Here is a 16,017-nt window from a genome sequence, read left to right on the forward strand (position 1 = left end):
AAAACATGCAGTATTACAAAGAGCGCATTTGGACATGGAGGGAAAATTTGCATCAGGGAGAAAATCAGGACTGAAATCAGGTATTTATACACACACTTTTAACACATATTGTAATGCTTGAAGTGTTGATCGGCTCATACGAAAGTGATAAAAAAACAAAGTAAAAAGTCGGGCGGGGCCGACTATATCATACCCTAAACCACCCCAACTGAATAAACAATCCTAAGCATTGATATAGGTTGGGGAGATAAACCGCATTTCCATAATTAAGGACATTAAGGGATACATGTCAGAAATGTATGTCATTAGGAGCTATATAGAGTTAGTATGCCACTAGTATTGATTCCATTATTAAATTATTAAAACAAGCGAGGAAAGTCTAAAGCCGGGCGGGGCCGACTATATTATACCCTGCACCACTTTGTAGATCTAAATTTTCGATACTATATCACATCCGTCAAATGTGTTGGGGGTTATATATAAAGGTTTGTCCCAAATATATACATTTAAATATCACTCGATCTGGACAGAATTTGATAGACTTCTACAAAATCTATAGACTCAACAAAAAAAAAAAGTGCCGATTTTACAAGGAAAATGTTGGTATTTTGACCATTTTTGTCGAAATCAGAAAAACATATATATGGGAGCTATATCTAAATCTGAACCGATTTCAACCAAATTTGGCACGCATAGCTACAATGCTAATTCTACTCCCTGTACAAAATTTCAACTAAATCGGAGTTAAAAATTGGCCTCTGTGGTCATATGAGTGTAAATCGGGCGAAAGCTATATATGGGAGATATATCTAAATCTGAACCGATTCATGATCATGATGACAAATGTTCGATGGGAGAATTGCAAGGGTTGTAACGACACCAAGCAAATATGGCCCCATTTAAATTTGAACCGCAGACTAGACATGCTAGTGTTCTTAAGACGTCAGATATCACTCCTGATATCTGCTATAGCGGGTCGCTGCCTGGTAGGCGAATTTGCAAAAACTATTGGTGCGAAGTATAATGACTACTGTATGAACTGTCATGATTCGGAGGAAAAGGAATCAATTAAACACCTCTTGTGTGAGTGTCCTGCATTTTGTGTAAGGTGTAAGCGAATTTTAGGGGCATATAGCTTTAGATTACTGGCAGACCAGGAAAACGTTAACTTAACCCTCTAATGCCCAATCCCGCCTTTAGGCGGGCTTCATTAAATAAGAAAGCTTTTAGTAAAACACACCAAGAGAACAAAAATGGGTAAAAGAAAAAAACTTAGTTGAAACTGTTCAAGAGGCTTTGCAGCACATACTAAATTTTACCGTATAAAATTTTCTTGTTTACTTTTCTTGCTTTTGTGCCATAAACATTAAACATTTAATCAGCTGGCCAAAAAATTGGGGCATTGTAGGGTTAAGCAGTCTGTTAATGTTTTTGGAACAATCTCGTTGGTTCAACAAAAGAAAATAATAAAGAATGTTCAGTGGTTAAAACTAGAAGTGCCCATATGTAATAGGTACTTTTAGTTAAATGTGGTATCGGCCAGTACAAAAGTGTTGGGGATACATATATATGGGGAGCTATATCTAAATTTAATCCGATTTCTTGCAAATTAAATAGCGTTCGTCCTTGTGCCCAAAGAACACCCTTTACCAAGCTTGATCAAAATCGGTTAATAATTGTGAACGGAGTCCTGTGAACAATAAATACGTGGACAGCCACCAAGCGCTCAATCAACTCATTATACAAATTTATTATATATTTTTCCATATGTGGTGGTTTTGCGTTCAAGATTGCAAACAAAATATGGAACAAAAGAGCATCTGTAACCGCTGCGAAACAAAATCAAAGTTGCGCAGCAATTGCAGCGCAACATTGCGAAAAGTTGAAAATACAAGACATATTCGTCCCTGTTCTGGTAAACCGCCACAGACCTGTAAAATGTAAACGAATAGTTTTTCTGTGTGGACCAAGTGTACAGCTTTCGTATGCAAAATTAAAAGATTTTTAACACAAATAAATAACAGATTCTGAAACTTTAATGTGATTCTATATATATACATATTGCACATTTTATTGAGTAAAATCACTTGCATATAAAGGTATTAAGTTCGAGTTTAGCCGCTAAAATGAAAACTAAATCAGTAAAAAACAAGTAAGGAAAGTCTAAAATCGGGCGGGGCCGACTATATTATACCCTGCACCACTTTGTGGATCTACATTTTCGATACCATCTAAAATCCTTCAAATTTGTTGGGTGCTATATATAAAGGTTTATGTTCCCATATATATACATTTAAATCTGAACCGACAATATATTTAAGGCTTCTTAGTGGACAATATATTTAAGCCTTCTTAGAAAATCTATTGACTTAAAATTTAAGCCGGTAAATGCCCTGGGGTGGAGCACAATGTTAGTTAAAAAAATATGGGAAACATTTAAATCTGAACCGATTTTGAGGCAACTTCGCAAAAGTGTATTTATGATTTATCGATCGATAGATATGTATTAGAAGTATAGAAAAATCGGAGTCATTTTTACAAGTTTTCGACTAAGCAGTGGCGATTTTACAAGGAAAATATTGGTATTTTGACCATTTTTGTCGAAATCAGAACAACTTATATATGGGAGCTATATCTAAATCTGAACCGATTTCAACAAAATTTGGCACGCATAGCAACAAAGCTAATTCTACTCAACTAAATCGGAGTAAAAATTTGGCTTCTATGGTCATATGAGTGTAAATCGGGCGAAAGCTATATATGGGAGCTATCTCTAAATCTGAACCGATATCAACCAAATTTGGTATGGACAGTCAGAATGTTTGTTGAACTCTGTTCAACCCACATTTTTCCATGAATTGAACTATTTATTTATGTGTTGAATTATTATTATATTTATGAATTTAATTACCATTAATTGTAAGAAACAACAATGAATTAATTTATTACATGTACTTAATTGTTGAATTTAAGTTTACTTAGCCCAATTTGAGTTAAATTAGTTTAAAAGCGGTAACACTAGAACTTTTCTATGCTAGTCAGAGAAAGATCTTTTTCTTTGTATCTTTGAAGTAGCTGTCCTTCTCTATCATACAAATCTATTGCTGAATTCAAACTTATTATGTCTGATTATTAACAGAAATGATTTGTAACTTCACTTTGTGCATAGTCATTGAACTGGTAAGCTGCCGCCGTCTGCAATAAAATATCTCTGTTATCAACTGAAACTGATACTGCCTTTTTTTCTTTTTCTGGTTTTCTGATCAAACTATTCTGGGAGCCTAATCTCATATACAGTCCATTCCAGTCGTATCAACCCGGAATCTGTTCAATGTTAATTCTACTTCCTGTGCAAAATTTTAAGTAAATCGGAGTAAAAGATTTGCCACTGTGGTCATATGAGTGTAAATCGGGCGAATGATATATATGGCAGCTATATCTAAATCTGAACAGATTTCAATAAAATTTGGCACACTTGACTTTACTACTAATTGTACTCCTAGTGCAAAATTTCAACCAAATTGGGCTAAAACTCTGGCTTCAGGGACCATACAAGTCCATATCGGGCGAAAGATATATATGGGAGCTATATCTAAATATCAACCCATTTCAATCAAGTAAATCAGGGTAAATCTCTATCTTCTGGGCCCAAGATATATATGGGAGCTATATATAAATCTGAACCGATTTCTTCCAAAATCAATAGGTATCTATTCTGAGCCAAAACACATACTTGTGCCAAATTTGAAGGCGATTGGACTAAAACTGCGACCTAGACTTTGATTACAAAAATGTGTTCACGGACAGACGAACATGGCTATATCGACTCAGGAGCCCACCCTAAGCATTTTTGCCAAAGACACCATGTGTCTATCTCGTCTCCTTCAGGGTGTTGCAAACATATACACTAACTTATAATACCCTGTTCCACAGTGTGGCGCAGGGTATAAAAACGCATAAAATTGTACATATTTGTTGCAAATTTTATTATAACTTGATGGGGGAATAACTCAAAGCAAATTTTCACAAAGTTTGTATTCCTTAAAGTGGATTATAAAAAAAAGTAATCGTGAAAAATGATGATTTTAGCGGCTAAACTCGAACTTAATACCCAACAACTTAAGCTGTTTATATGTTTACAAAATTTTATTGTTTATTAAAGTTAGTTTTGTGCAGCAGAGTTCAGCAAAATACGAAGCAAAGTATTTCCAAATTTGGAACAGACCAAGGAACATAAAAACAGGAAGTTTTTAAATTTGTCAACAACATAGATATTGAATCTGGAAGGAACACGTCAACATAACAGTTGTGTGATTATTTCGCTGAAATTTGCGGAACCCTCTCCTTCTTCAAATCAGAATTTTATATCATTTGTAGTTTCATCAAACAATTTAAAAACAAATGGAAAAGTCTACCATTTCTAAAATGAATCAATCAAATCCGATAAACGCCAATATTCGGATTATACGCATAATCTAAATATCCACTTGCTCATGGAATAAAATATGTAAGATCTCTTCTTTATTTTGTTTCGTAATTTAAGCAATAAAGTATTTTATTATTGTTGATTTCATATGTTCTAAAAAATATAGAATATAATTATTAATTATGTGTTTTCAAACAATAAAACTATAAATTAAATTATACGAACTAAATTGTTTTTAAATATATCTAAGGTTTTTATTTTATTTATATAAAAAAATCATTTAGATAAGAAAACAGAATTCAATAAAAATTGTAGCATATACATAGACAAACATAAAACCACAGAGAAAGAGCTGGTATTTTGAATAAAATGTGAAACAATCATGCAAAATGTAACAATTATTTTAAAATTTGTAATAGTATTTGCAAGACAAAGGGTATACGTTATTTGGAAAATCAGATTAAAAACAGAATAGGTAAAATTAATAATTATTAATGTGTAGTAAGAGGAAACACACATGATGAAGATGAGAAAAGGTGGATCGTTTTTTATCTTTATATAGTCTGTTCTGAAAAATTAAAACATAACACTTAAGATTTAAGTTGCAGTAAATCTAGAAAATAATTATTTAAATAATAATAATAATAATATTTATTATTATTGAACTATTTCGTGTTACTTGTTTCATATTGTAGTATAATTATTACTTATTATCTTTAAAGTTTGATTTAATGCTGAATATGGGGCATTATTTAAGCTTTTTTTGTCTATTTGTGTGGATACTAAGAGTTTGTTGTTGTTTTGTTTCTTTGATATTTAAACAAATTAATTATAACTAATTGATTTTATTTAAAATAGAAATTTTTTTCCTGGAAAACAAAATTTGTTTTCATTATTATATATGTGGTATATATATCTATTATTTGTTTAAAATAAATACAAACTTAAAATATTAGTTTTTGATTACAATTGAATCATTCTCGAAGCCATTAAATAAATTTAGAGAACGAGAAATATTCATTAACTATACACAATAAAAATTTGGATTGTTGTTTCTTCTTGATTCGAATTTTTATTTAATATTTATTGATACCGAAATTCATTAAATTGGTTAAATGTGTAGCATAGAAGTCTGTCAAAATAAAAACAAAATATCAAAAATGTTGGCATACAGGAAATGTTCAGATTTTCGTTTCGAAATGTTGTATTTCAGCATATCGCTTCCATCAAGCCATAGTATGCAAAAAAGTTTTAGTTTATTAAGAGAGCCGACTACACTTCAGTACTACCCCATTGGTAATTTGTATGCAATTTCTGTCTTCGTAATTTACGATTGTACCTGCTCCTAAATTATGTCATTCTTGATATTGAAAATTTAAGCGATTTTAAAGATTTACCGCGCAAAAAACACCCTTATTAGCATACCATGGAATTCACTATTTTGCTTTATGGAAAAATGAACGTGATTACATCTTTTAAGTTTCCAACTTGCTCCAAGCAAGAAATACAATTGAGTTTTATTTTGCCATTAGCTTGAACTGTTGCAGTTTTGGAAATTTTGCCAAGCAAAATAGATAGCGTGCATGCCTAGGATACCACGCATTCTACTTAAAATATATCTAAAATTTATGTTTTCCAGTTATTTTGACGACTATTACTAGGCCCTGGTGCTGGCGGTGGTATCATCTCTAACAAATATTGTCGCTGCAGTTCGGCGGCTCGTTGTATATCGGCCAAAGATGGCGTCTGTGCCTTTGACGATGAAGCAGAGTTGGAAGCTGATGTTGATGATTTATTTTTATTGGTATAAGCTAATAATTTGAAAATAAATACATAGTTTTACAATTGTAACAACTTTAGTTATAGATTATTATGGTATTTACCTGCTACTTGTGCAGCTTGTGCCATAGCCATCTGATAGGAGTAAAGTAATGGTGTGAATTGCATCATATGCTGGGGATTTGTTGCTAAACCTTGACCCAAAGCTGAAAATATAGAAAAAAAACATATATAGTTTTAACTACATTTCTAGGGATATGATTGCAGTGATATTTATTATTAAAGATCTTAAGGGATCGAGCTACGAGAGAGAAGTTCACCACTGTGGTATCACAATGGACTGAATAGTCTAAGTGAGACTGATACATCGGGCTGCCACCTAACCTACATTCTTGAAAAGTATGACAAAAAGTGGCAGTGAGAATGTAACGATCCACATGGTCAAAAGTCGATGCGTTAATTGCGTCATTTTGAAGCATTCCGTTTCATAGTTTTTTCTGTCAATCTATCTATGATGAGCTCAAGGTCATTTGTTGCACAATATGGATACAAGAAATGTGACGAAGTATAGCTGTGGAAACATAAAAAGTAGTCCAAAATGACCAGCAGACGGCTGTTTTAGATTTTCAGATTCTCACCAGTTTGCTGAATCGAATCTTCAGACATTTTTACAAATTTAATATTGATCAATTCTTGGAATCAAGCTTCAAAAAATCCAAAATATTTGAAACAAAGGGGAATAAAGTAGAAATATTTTTCAAGTGCATCGCTTATTATTGTCGTTGGCAAACGCTTAACAAGACATGAATCGCATTCATTGAACGTGTGACGTCTTTTATTTTTTTGTTGTGGTCAAAAAGTGAATTTTTCAAAAATTTGAAAATGAGCATTTTCAACTTTCAATCAATATGATTGATTGATTGATTTTGTTTTATTGAAAATTGGAAAAGTGGACTTTTCTACTTTTTCAATATATAGAAAAAGTTGACATTAATAACACTTTTAATAATTGGTAGGTTAGATATTTCGGACTCACTTAGACTATTCAGTCCATTGTGATACCACAGTGGTGAACATCTATCTTATCACTGAGTGTTGCCCGATTCTATGTTAAGCTCAATTGGTAATTTGTCCAATAAAGAGAACTGATAAAACTATGAAGTTGTGAACCACACCATCAGAAAGAATAATTCCGTCAATGGAACGAAACTACACAGAAAAAAATCTCACGAACATTTTTCCAATTAAAATTTTAATTGAGTTTTAAAAAATATTCAATTAAAAATTTAATTGGTTCAACAAATTTTTTAATTGAAACAAAAATCAATCACAAAAAATAATAGTATCAATTAATTTTTTAATTGGATCAATTAATTGTTTAATTGACCTTCAATTAAAGTTTTAATTGATACTATCATTTCTGTGCACAGAAAAAAATTTCACGAAAATGTCTCCAATTCAAATCTTAATTGAGTTTTTAAAAAAATTAAATTAAACATTTAATTGATTCAACAAATTTTTTAATTGAAATAAAAATCGATCACACAAATTAATAGTATCAATTAACTATTTAATTGGATCAATTAATTTTTTAATTGACTGTCAATTATTTTTTTAATTGATACTATCATTTCTGTGATTGAAGACATTTCAATTAAAAAATTAACTGGATCAATTAATTTCGTGATTGAATCAGACATTTTTTTTGTGTGTGATTGAAAACATTTCAATTAAAAAATTAATTGGATCAATTAATTTCGTGATTGAATCAGATTTTTTTTGTGTATGAATTTGATTATTTTCTTTGTGAGTGTGCACAGAAAAATATCACCAAAATATTTCCAATTAAAAAGTTTATTGAAGTTGAAAATTTTTTCAATTAATAAGTTAATTGGTATAATTAACTTTTTAATCAAGATAGAAACATTAAGTTAATTAAGTAAATGATTGAACTTTTTAAAGTTTTTAATTAAAAAATTAATTTATACAATTTTTTAATAAAACTCGGAAGGCTATGCCACTTAAAAAGAGTGATGGATTTTTTTTTTTAATTTTTAACTAAAACTTTATTTCAAACAATCAACTTTTTAATCAAACTAAAATACTAAGTCAGTTAAGAAAGTAATTGAAAATAGTTACGTTCTTAATGAAAAACTAAATTGAGTTTTGCAATCAACATCAATTAAAATTTTAATTGCATCAATTAATATATTAATTGAAATTTGTTAATGAAATCAATTAATTTTTTAATCAAGTATTTGTTCAATGTCCAATTAAAACTGTGATTGATACTATCATTTTCGTGATCGAAGACATTTCAATTAAAAAATAAATTGGATCAATTAATTTCGTGATTGAATCAGAATTTTTGTTTTGTGTGTGGACCACATTATCGGAAGTAGTACTTCCATCGACTGAATTAACGCAATTAACGAATGGTATACCTATTACATTTACCAAATTTATTATCATACCTCTGAAAATTTGCTGTTGGAAGGCTTGCATTGCAGCAGCTGCTGCTGCGGGATTTGTGTTACTGTGTGCGCCTAAATTCGCGGCTGCTGCCGCTGGATTTGTAGCTGTCGCCGCAGCAGCAGCTCCAAGATTCGCCAATCCACCCAGTGCTGCTAAATTACCCAATTGTCCAAGATTTCCCAGATTGCCTAAATTACCGAGGCCACCTAGACCGGCTAAATTATTGAGACCCGGTAAGCCAAGGGCACCCAATTGTGCGGCAGCCGCTAATGCAGCTGCAGAATATTTTTCATATTGTTGTTGATGCTGCTGCTGTTGTTGTTGCTGTTGCTGCTGTTGTTGTTGTTGTTCAGCCACCCTTTGCTGTTGTTGCTCAGCACGATGATGTTCCCGTTCTCTTTCACGTTGTTCCCTTTCGCGCTCACGCTCACGCTCCCGTTCTCGCTCTCTTTCACGCTGTTGCTGCTGCTGGTGCTGATGTTGTTGTTGTTGTTGTTGCTGCTGCTGATGATGATGATGTATTTGACTTGGGCTTGGACTGGGTTGAGATGCATGTGAGATGGATACACGCGATGACCTTGGGGTAGTAGGAGGTGGTGGTGGTGGTGGTGGTGTTGGTTGATTTGTTGGTGGCGGCGTTGGACGTGGTGTTATACTAGGTGTAGGTGTTTGACATTTGGTGGGTATTACAGTTACCGATGGAGGCAGATTAACTAAAGCCGCCGCTGTCGATGCCGCATGTGCGATCTGTGGCTGTGTTTGATGCGCCATGGATTGCTGCTGTTGATGAGATTGACTTTGCGATTGATTGGCAGACGTTATGGAAGCTAGAAGATGAGCATCCACAGGCGATGGACTTTGTGTAGCCAAACGTTGTTCGATTTCTTGTTCTTGTTGTAAGGCCTTGACAAAGGCTTGTTTCAGTCGGTTGGTATGTTCAGCTTTCAAAGCTTTCTTAACGTTAGACGTGACACATTGTTCGCATATAACTTTTGGCTCCTTGTGACCTGAATAGTGGTTATACAATGATGAAAATTATTATATTTTGTTTGAAACACACATTTGAAATTTTTGGTGAATATTTGAGCGTTTTTTTTATTGAGATTTTAAATGCAAGGACAAATATTCTTCAAATGTAACATTATTTCAATTTAACCGGATACCTTACTCAAGTTATGAATTCAATTGAGCTAGCTTCATGAACTATTTTGATTTTAGCTGAACAAGTAGGAATATCCAAATTCGGATTCCTAATCAATTTCTGATTCCTAGTCAATTTTATGAACGTTCATTTTTAGTGAGGGTTACAACGGAATCACCGACTACCACTATTTTTGGGTATTTTTTCTTTTTCTAAGAGGTTATGTAACATTAAACTTATTGGTCACATTAATAGTGGGCAATAGTCCGTTACTACTGAACGGGCAATGAGTTATATTGATTTCGTTAACCCCTTTCACTATCAAAATAAACGTAATGTCAATTATTTCTAGATCTACTTAATTTTGTTCTGAGAACTTGATTCTTGAATTGTGACCAAATGGCCTTACGAAAATAAAAGATATTTGGCCTATTATATCTATCGAAGTGTGAGAAAAACTGCAAAAAGAATCCAGAATTTGTCGGCTATAGTTCTTTTATGAATACCCATTTACTAGAGACATACAGTAGAAAAATAGTCTCGTTTATTGTTAAAAACAAAAAGTTTATAAAAATGATTTTTGTGCTCACCAATATGGGAAATATTTATGGCTTATTTCGATTAAAATCTTTACTTTAAAATAACATCGAGAAATAAAACGAAACTTTGTGGGGAAATAGAGTTTGTTTTCATTTTCGAATGTCTTCCTAAGTGGACATCGGTAGTCAATATTACGGCTAGGAAGTCGTGGCTATTTCTATATATATTATGATAGTTGAATCTAAATCTTATCCCATATTCTCAAAACATTAATAGGGTCTGTATTTGGGATCAATTAAGAAACTGTGATAAATTTGAAGATGATGGGGCCTTATTTCTTAGTCAACAACAATTTACTGTGATAACTTATTGAAACTGGTTTTAAGGAGACAACAACAGATCTATGGAAATACACCCTCGTTCGTCTTAAAACATATATAGTTAGGCGTCCATTCCCTTCCAAATCTTTGACAAGCTCGAAAAATAATTGTAATGGTTATAAAATCACAGCATCAATCATTTGGACGTAAATCGCTTGTTTCGATATCAGACTATCATAAAAAGTTAAATTCATTATTAAATGTGATTCTATTCTAGTTCAGGTTCTAATTTGTATATTAAAATAAGTCACATTGAATTAATTATTTCAAGGTTTGTGTTTATACATAAATATAAAATAATAAATATATCATAACAACATCTGGGATAACTCAAACATACCTTGTTTCTCCCATTTCCATACAGGTGTAAAATCAATCTTACACTGGGCACAACGAAAGGGTGCAGCTACCGCATTTGCTTTTTTATTGGTCGTTATGTAATCGACCACAGTCTCTAGGCCTAGCAGGTAAACAAATTCGGTATTACTGGGATTTGGTATAAAATGCATCTCTGGTGGTGGAGGTTTAGGAGGAGGAATCTATATAAAAAAATGCAAAGTCACATTCGGATTAAGATGGTTATTGTTAATCAATATATAAAAATAAATACCTGAAGCAAAGTTTTCTCCAACTGTTTCCTTAAAGCCAATTTGGCAGCAGCTTGCCTTTGGGCAGGTGTTTGTACATCTTCGCGGGAATTCAAGCGATCATTCTATATAAATCGTAATATATGAGATTAATTATATATAAAAAAACAAATATTATTTGTATCATTGTTATATTTACCTTTTGATCATTATGGGATTGGTTTTGTGTTGACAATGGTGGCGCTGGTGTTATAGATACCGAGTTGTTGATCGTGTTAGGTACCTTAGAATTATCCGAAACATTAGGCTGCTGCTTTGTTTGTTTTTATTCAATATTGGTTAATATAGTATAAAAAAATAATGAATATGACACAAACACAACAACAAATGGAAGGGGTTAGTTATTGTTTGATAGTTATAGTGATGCGAAATGACAAATGGCTAATATAAATAATTATATAAATCTATTTATTAGAGAGAGGCAATTTAGACAAATGCATAAATATTACCATCATTTGGTTTTGGTACAATTTCCCCTAATTTATCCCTTGCTTAACAAATAAAAAAAAAAATAATACTAATAGACAACAACATATCATATCTTCATAATTTTTCATTACATGTGCGATAAGATAAATGTCTATGGGATTTTCCCAACAATTACACTGAGGGATAATTGGAAATTATATATAAAAACTCTGGTCACCACGTGTATGGCGGAAGAAGACAGCAGTTGTCTCAATGCTATCAAATTCCAATTAAAAATAAACTCTAAATTTTTGGAAAAAACCTATCAACGATATAACATTTTTAATCAAAGTTGTTTTACAAAAACGTAAACCAAACTACTAAAAAATATTTTGTAGCTATTAATGCTTTATTCAAAGATGTGGTAACCTTGCCATATTATTATACATGTAATAGCAAATGTCCTGCATTATATCAATAGGGCTGTTTTCTTTTAGCACTGGATATGCTAAGCCGTGAAGGACTAAAAGAAAACAGAGTAATCGTTTATCCAGGACATCTCAAAAAAATGCAACACTGTCATCAGCTGTTTAAAAATAATCATACAAAAGAAGTGAAATCTTGCATTTTTAAGGTATGAAATGCTCCAATTAGTAATAAATATTTACTTTGAATTCCATGTTTTTCGAAAAATTAGTCACAATAAATTGCTATTGTGAATCGATGAAGCGCACCTTTATCAAAATAAAATCTGGCAACATCTGCGCGACTTGCACTGATGAGATGTTCTAGACAGAACACCAGTGCAAAGATGTTCTGGATAGCTCATACAAATGTTGCATCCAGTGCAAAAAGAAAACAGGCCTAATATTTAAGATTCAGGAATTTTTGGGTTACAATGTCCCCACGCACATTCACGCACGATTTGTGGGTAGGTAGGATGGGTACTAGCAAAAAGACAAAATTAAAATATGGCTCACCAGCGAATCATCAAACAATAAACGCTACTCAAATCTTGAGAGTGCGGTAAAATCTTCTGCCAAATTGAGCCAAATCGGTGAGCATGATTTTAATCGTGCAAGTGAATTTTATGCAATTAAAGTTAGGATTTGTCGGATATGGAATATATCCAAAATGTCTGTCTGTACTGTACTGATAGGCATTTTGGACATTCACTGTTACAATTCACATTTTTAAAGTTTCATAAATTTATTGATAGTGGGATTAACACAGATAATTTCGTTGGTGAGGGCTTCAATATTCGTGATATAATGCACATCAGGTTTTGTTATATAGTATTTGTGTTAATAATATAACTATATAATCAATTTGGTCTGAGAGACTCATCAACTATACACCCAAAGAAATTTGTTAGTAGGGACAGCAGAGAAGTCTGCTAAAACAGCAGAAAGTCTGCTGAAAAAGGGACAGCAGTCACTGTTTGCTGAAATAGCAAAAATTTCCTGCTATTTTTAAGCTCGATTACACTAAAACATGTTTTATTTTGGCTAAAACAAATAAAAATGTCAACTTAGGAGCTATCCTAACATAATTAACACAATATTTTATGAATATCTACAGTATTTGACCAAAAATCTGAATATTTATCGAATTGAGGCATAACAGCAAACAAAATGTTTGCTAATCGTATTTAGGAGCTTGTAAGTATATTACAGTGCAAAAATATACCAAAAACTACTTTTGGTTCTTAAATATGCTTTGGGGGAAAATTTATAACCTACAAATTTTATAAATTGTTGCTCATTACGCTCTAAAGTACAAAAATATAACAGCAGACATCGACTGCTATTTTTAGCAGACTTTTTTCTATGAGTGTAGAATTACTTGTGTTGTGGCAACAATTCCGTTAAAACTTTCTAACATTATCTTCTAAATTGCAAGTAAATTCATAAGTGGTCTATTTAGATTAACATGAAGCGATTTAGACCAATTTTTTGGAGGACCGAATTTCAAATGGATCGTATGAAATTTACTCCTCCATGCGGCTCCAAAAGACCCTACGATGAAATTTGTTATTCCAGATTCAAAATTCAAATCTGCAGATCAGTTTATATGGCGCAATATATAATTATGGACCAATATTTAAAAAAAAATTAATGGTCACTAGGAGCATGTACTGGCATCACGTACCAAATTTCAACCAGATTGAGCTCATCCAAGAACCTCAGACAATATATACAGTGCACTATGGCTGAAATCGCATTTTTAGCGGGGAAAAGTCAAATTTTCAACTTTAGATTTTTAATATTTTCTAGATGGGGTTTACAAACGAACATATTGATAGTAAAGAATCAAAATAAATTGTTACTGTTGGCAACACTGTTTATGCACAAACAGCCGTTAATATTCACAAAACTTTTAATAGGTGGTAACAAGAGTAAAGCAGCACAATTTTCTTAAAATTAAAAACTGTTTTTTAGATAAATATTTTTATAAAAAAAATATATGTAAGTATGAGTTCTAATACTCAAGGAGAGTAGTTTTACTATATACAAATAGAATTTGCTAAATGTTTGTTTTTCGTAGTTATTTCGATGATTTTTTGAGTGTACTTTTTTGTGAAATTTTGAAGAGTTTTACCGTTTTTCTTGGAGTAAAACTAAAAATGTTTTGAAGTGTCATGTGATTGTTTGTGGAAATCTCCAGTTTTATGCCATGGCAAAACTGTCTGCTTTTGACTGCTAATGAATGAATAAGAGATTTTTTTCAGAAACACTCAGGTTTATAAAAAATTTGAAATCTTTGAGTTTTTGTTGGCAAATAAGAGAAATGATTCGAATTATATTATAGAAATTACATATTGAAGTCTAACGGTTTGAGATATGAATAAGTCGTTTGCAGGCACAGTCTTGGCAGCAAAAAAAAAAAAACAAAAAATGAAAAGAAAAAGTTTTGGGTCTTCATGTCGAAAAGCTGAAATCAAATGGCAGTGGAAACGGTGATGAAAACCATTTCTCGCACGAAAGAGAGAAGAGCATTTTCCGGCAAGGACCTTTTAGCATCTTTTACTGGTATTAGTATTGGTTTTTAAAACATTTACAGTCAATCTTAATTGCTTTCTCCTCGGAATTTGAATATGGTACTCAAAAGTCTCGTTGTCATTGCATTAAAAATAGTGAAATATTTTTCACAAAATATGAATGGTCCCCGATGTCTGCCACAATATACAAAATATTAGTATATTTATCTCAAAAAACAAGGTTTCAGTAGTTACTGTAGATTTCTTTGCAGAAAATTTATCTGAGGCCCGAAACAAAGGTTGAAAAAAAGATTGAGCAGGTACCGCTCGTATGGATTCAGAGTGCTTCACATGCATCTCTGATCTATGGATAGCTCATGTATTTCTTGTTTACAAGAACCTACACATACATAATAAAAAAAAACAAAAATATCAAGTTACTCCGAAAGTCACTAAATGGTTTAGATTACAAAAAAAAAACAACTAAAATTGCAAACATTTTTGTTAAGGAGTAATCGTATGAACTTTGTATGAACTACAATGTTATTCATAAATATATAGGCTACATTTGTTTGGTAAAATTTTCAATAGTTCATGAGCTATAGTAGGAAAACCGAAAAAATCGATAAAAAAATTTTAATTTTTTCGACATTTTTGCGTTTTGAACCTGAAGATGACATTTTTCCAGCTTAATATATTTAGCATTTTTGTTTGCCTAGACAAAGCTACAACTTTGCTGAAGGATGCAAAAACAAATAACACCATTTTACGAGGTATTTATAGCCATTGCTCTAGCCGTTTTTCTAAAATCCATTTTTTTATAACTACAAATCTGCTCACCAAATTTTGTGAAGCTAACTTGGTGGGAGATATTTTTTGCCGCTAAAATCATGATTTCGCCCATAGTGCAGTGGCGTGCAGAAATGAGAAATGAGTAATTAATAAAAAAGCAGCAATAAAGAAACTCAAAATAATTTTAGTTTTCCTTTCTTCCTTCTTCAATTCTAAATAAAACAACAAGAAACTCAAAACAAAAATTCAGAGAGATAAATAAACATAACAAAATAAAGTCGCATGTACTCAATTTTGCTCTTTTTGATGTTCTCAGCATAAAACCAAAATATACCGTTAGTTTTGTATTTTTGTCTTTCTTTGTGATCAGTAATACAACTTTGTGTTTAGAAACGTTATTGCTAGTAAGAGTTAAAGCTTTATTCAAAGTGTACTGCAATAATATCAAG

General features: G+C 32.0%; 1 protein-coding gene across 3 annotated transcripts in view; it reads right to left on the reverse strand.

The window, feature by feature from the left end:
* Positions 1-5,899: 5,899 nt before the first annotated feature.
* The window catches only part of simj (transcriptional repressor p66-beta simjang), a 124,209-nt gene continuing 114,091 nt past the window's right edge, over positions 5,900-16,017 (reverse strand). For 2 of the 3 annotated variants that reach the window (XM_075303561.1, XM_075303560.1), the window contains 6 exons: positions 11,528-11,638; positions 11,352-11,453; positions 11,082-11,280; positions 8,680-9,687; positions 6,310-6,411; positions 5,900-6,237 (listed from right to left, as the gene is read on the reverse strand). In XM_075303561.1, coding sequence (XP_075159676.1) covers positions 6,053-6,237; positions 6,310-6,411; positions 8,680-9,687; positions 11,082-11,280; positions 11,352-11,453; positions 11,528-11,638 — 1,707 coding nt within the window. In that variant the 3' untranslated portion in view covers positions 5,900-6,052. The remainder of the gene's footprint in view (positions 6,238-6,309; positions 6,412-8,679; positions 9,688-11,081; positions 11,281-11,351; positions 11,454-11,527; positions 11,639-16,017) is intronic. The other variant, XM_075303562.1, reaches the window with a different exon arrangement.

This window comes from Haematobia irritans, chromosome 4 (genome assembly GCF_050003625.1).
Source record: "Haematobia irritans isolate KBUSLIRL chromosome 4, ASM5000362v1, whole genome shotgun sequence".
Lineage (NCBI taxonomy): Eukaryota > Metazoa > Arthropoda > Insecta > Diptera > Muscidae > Haematobia > Haematobia irritans.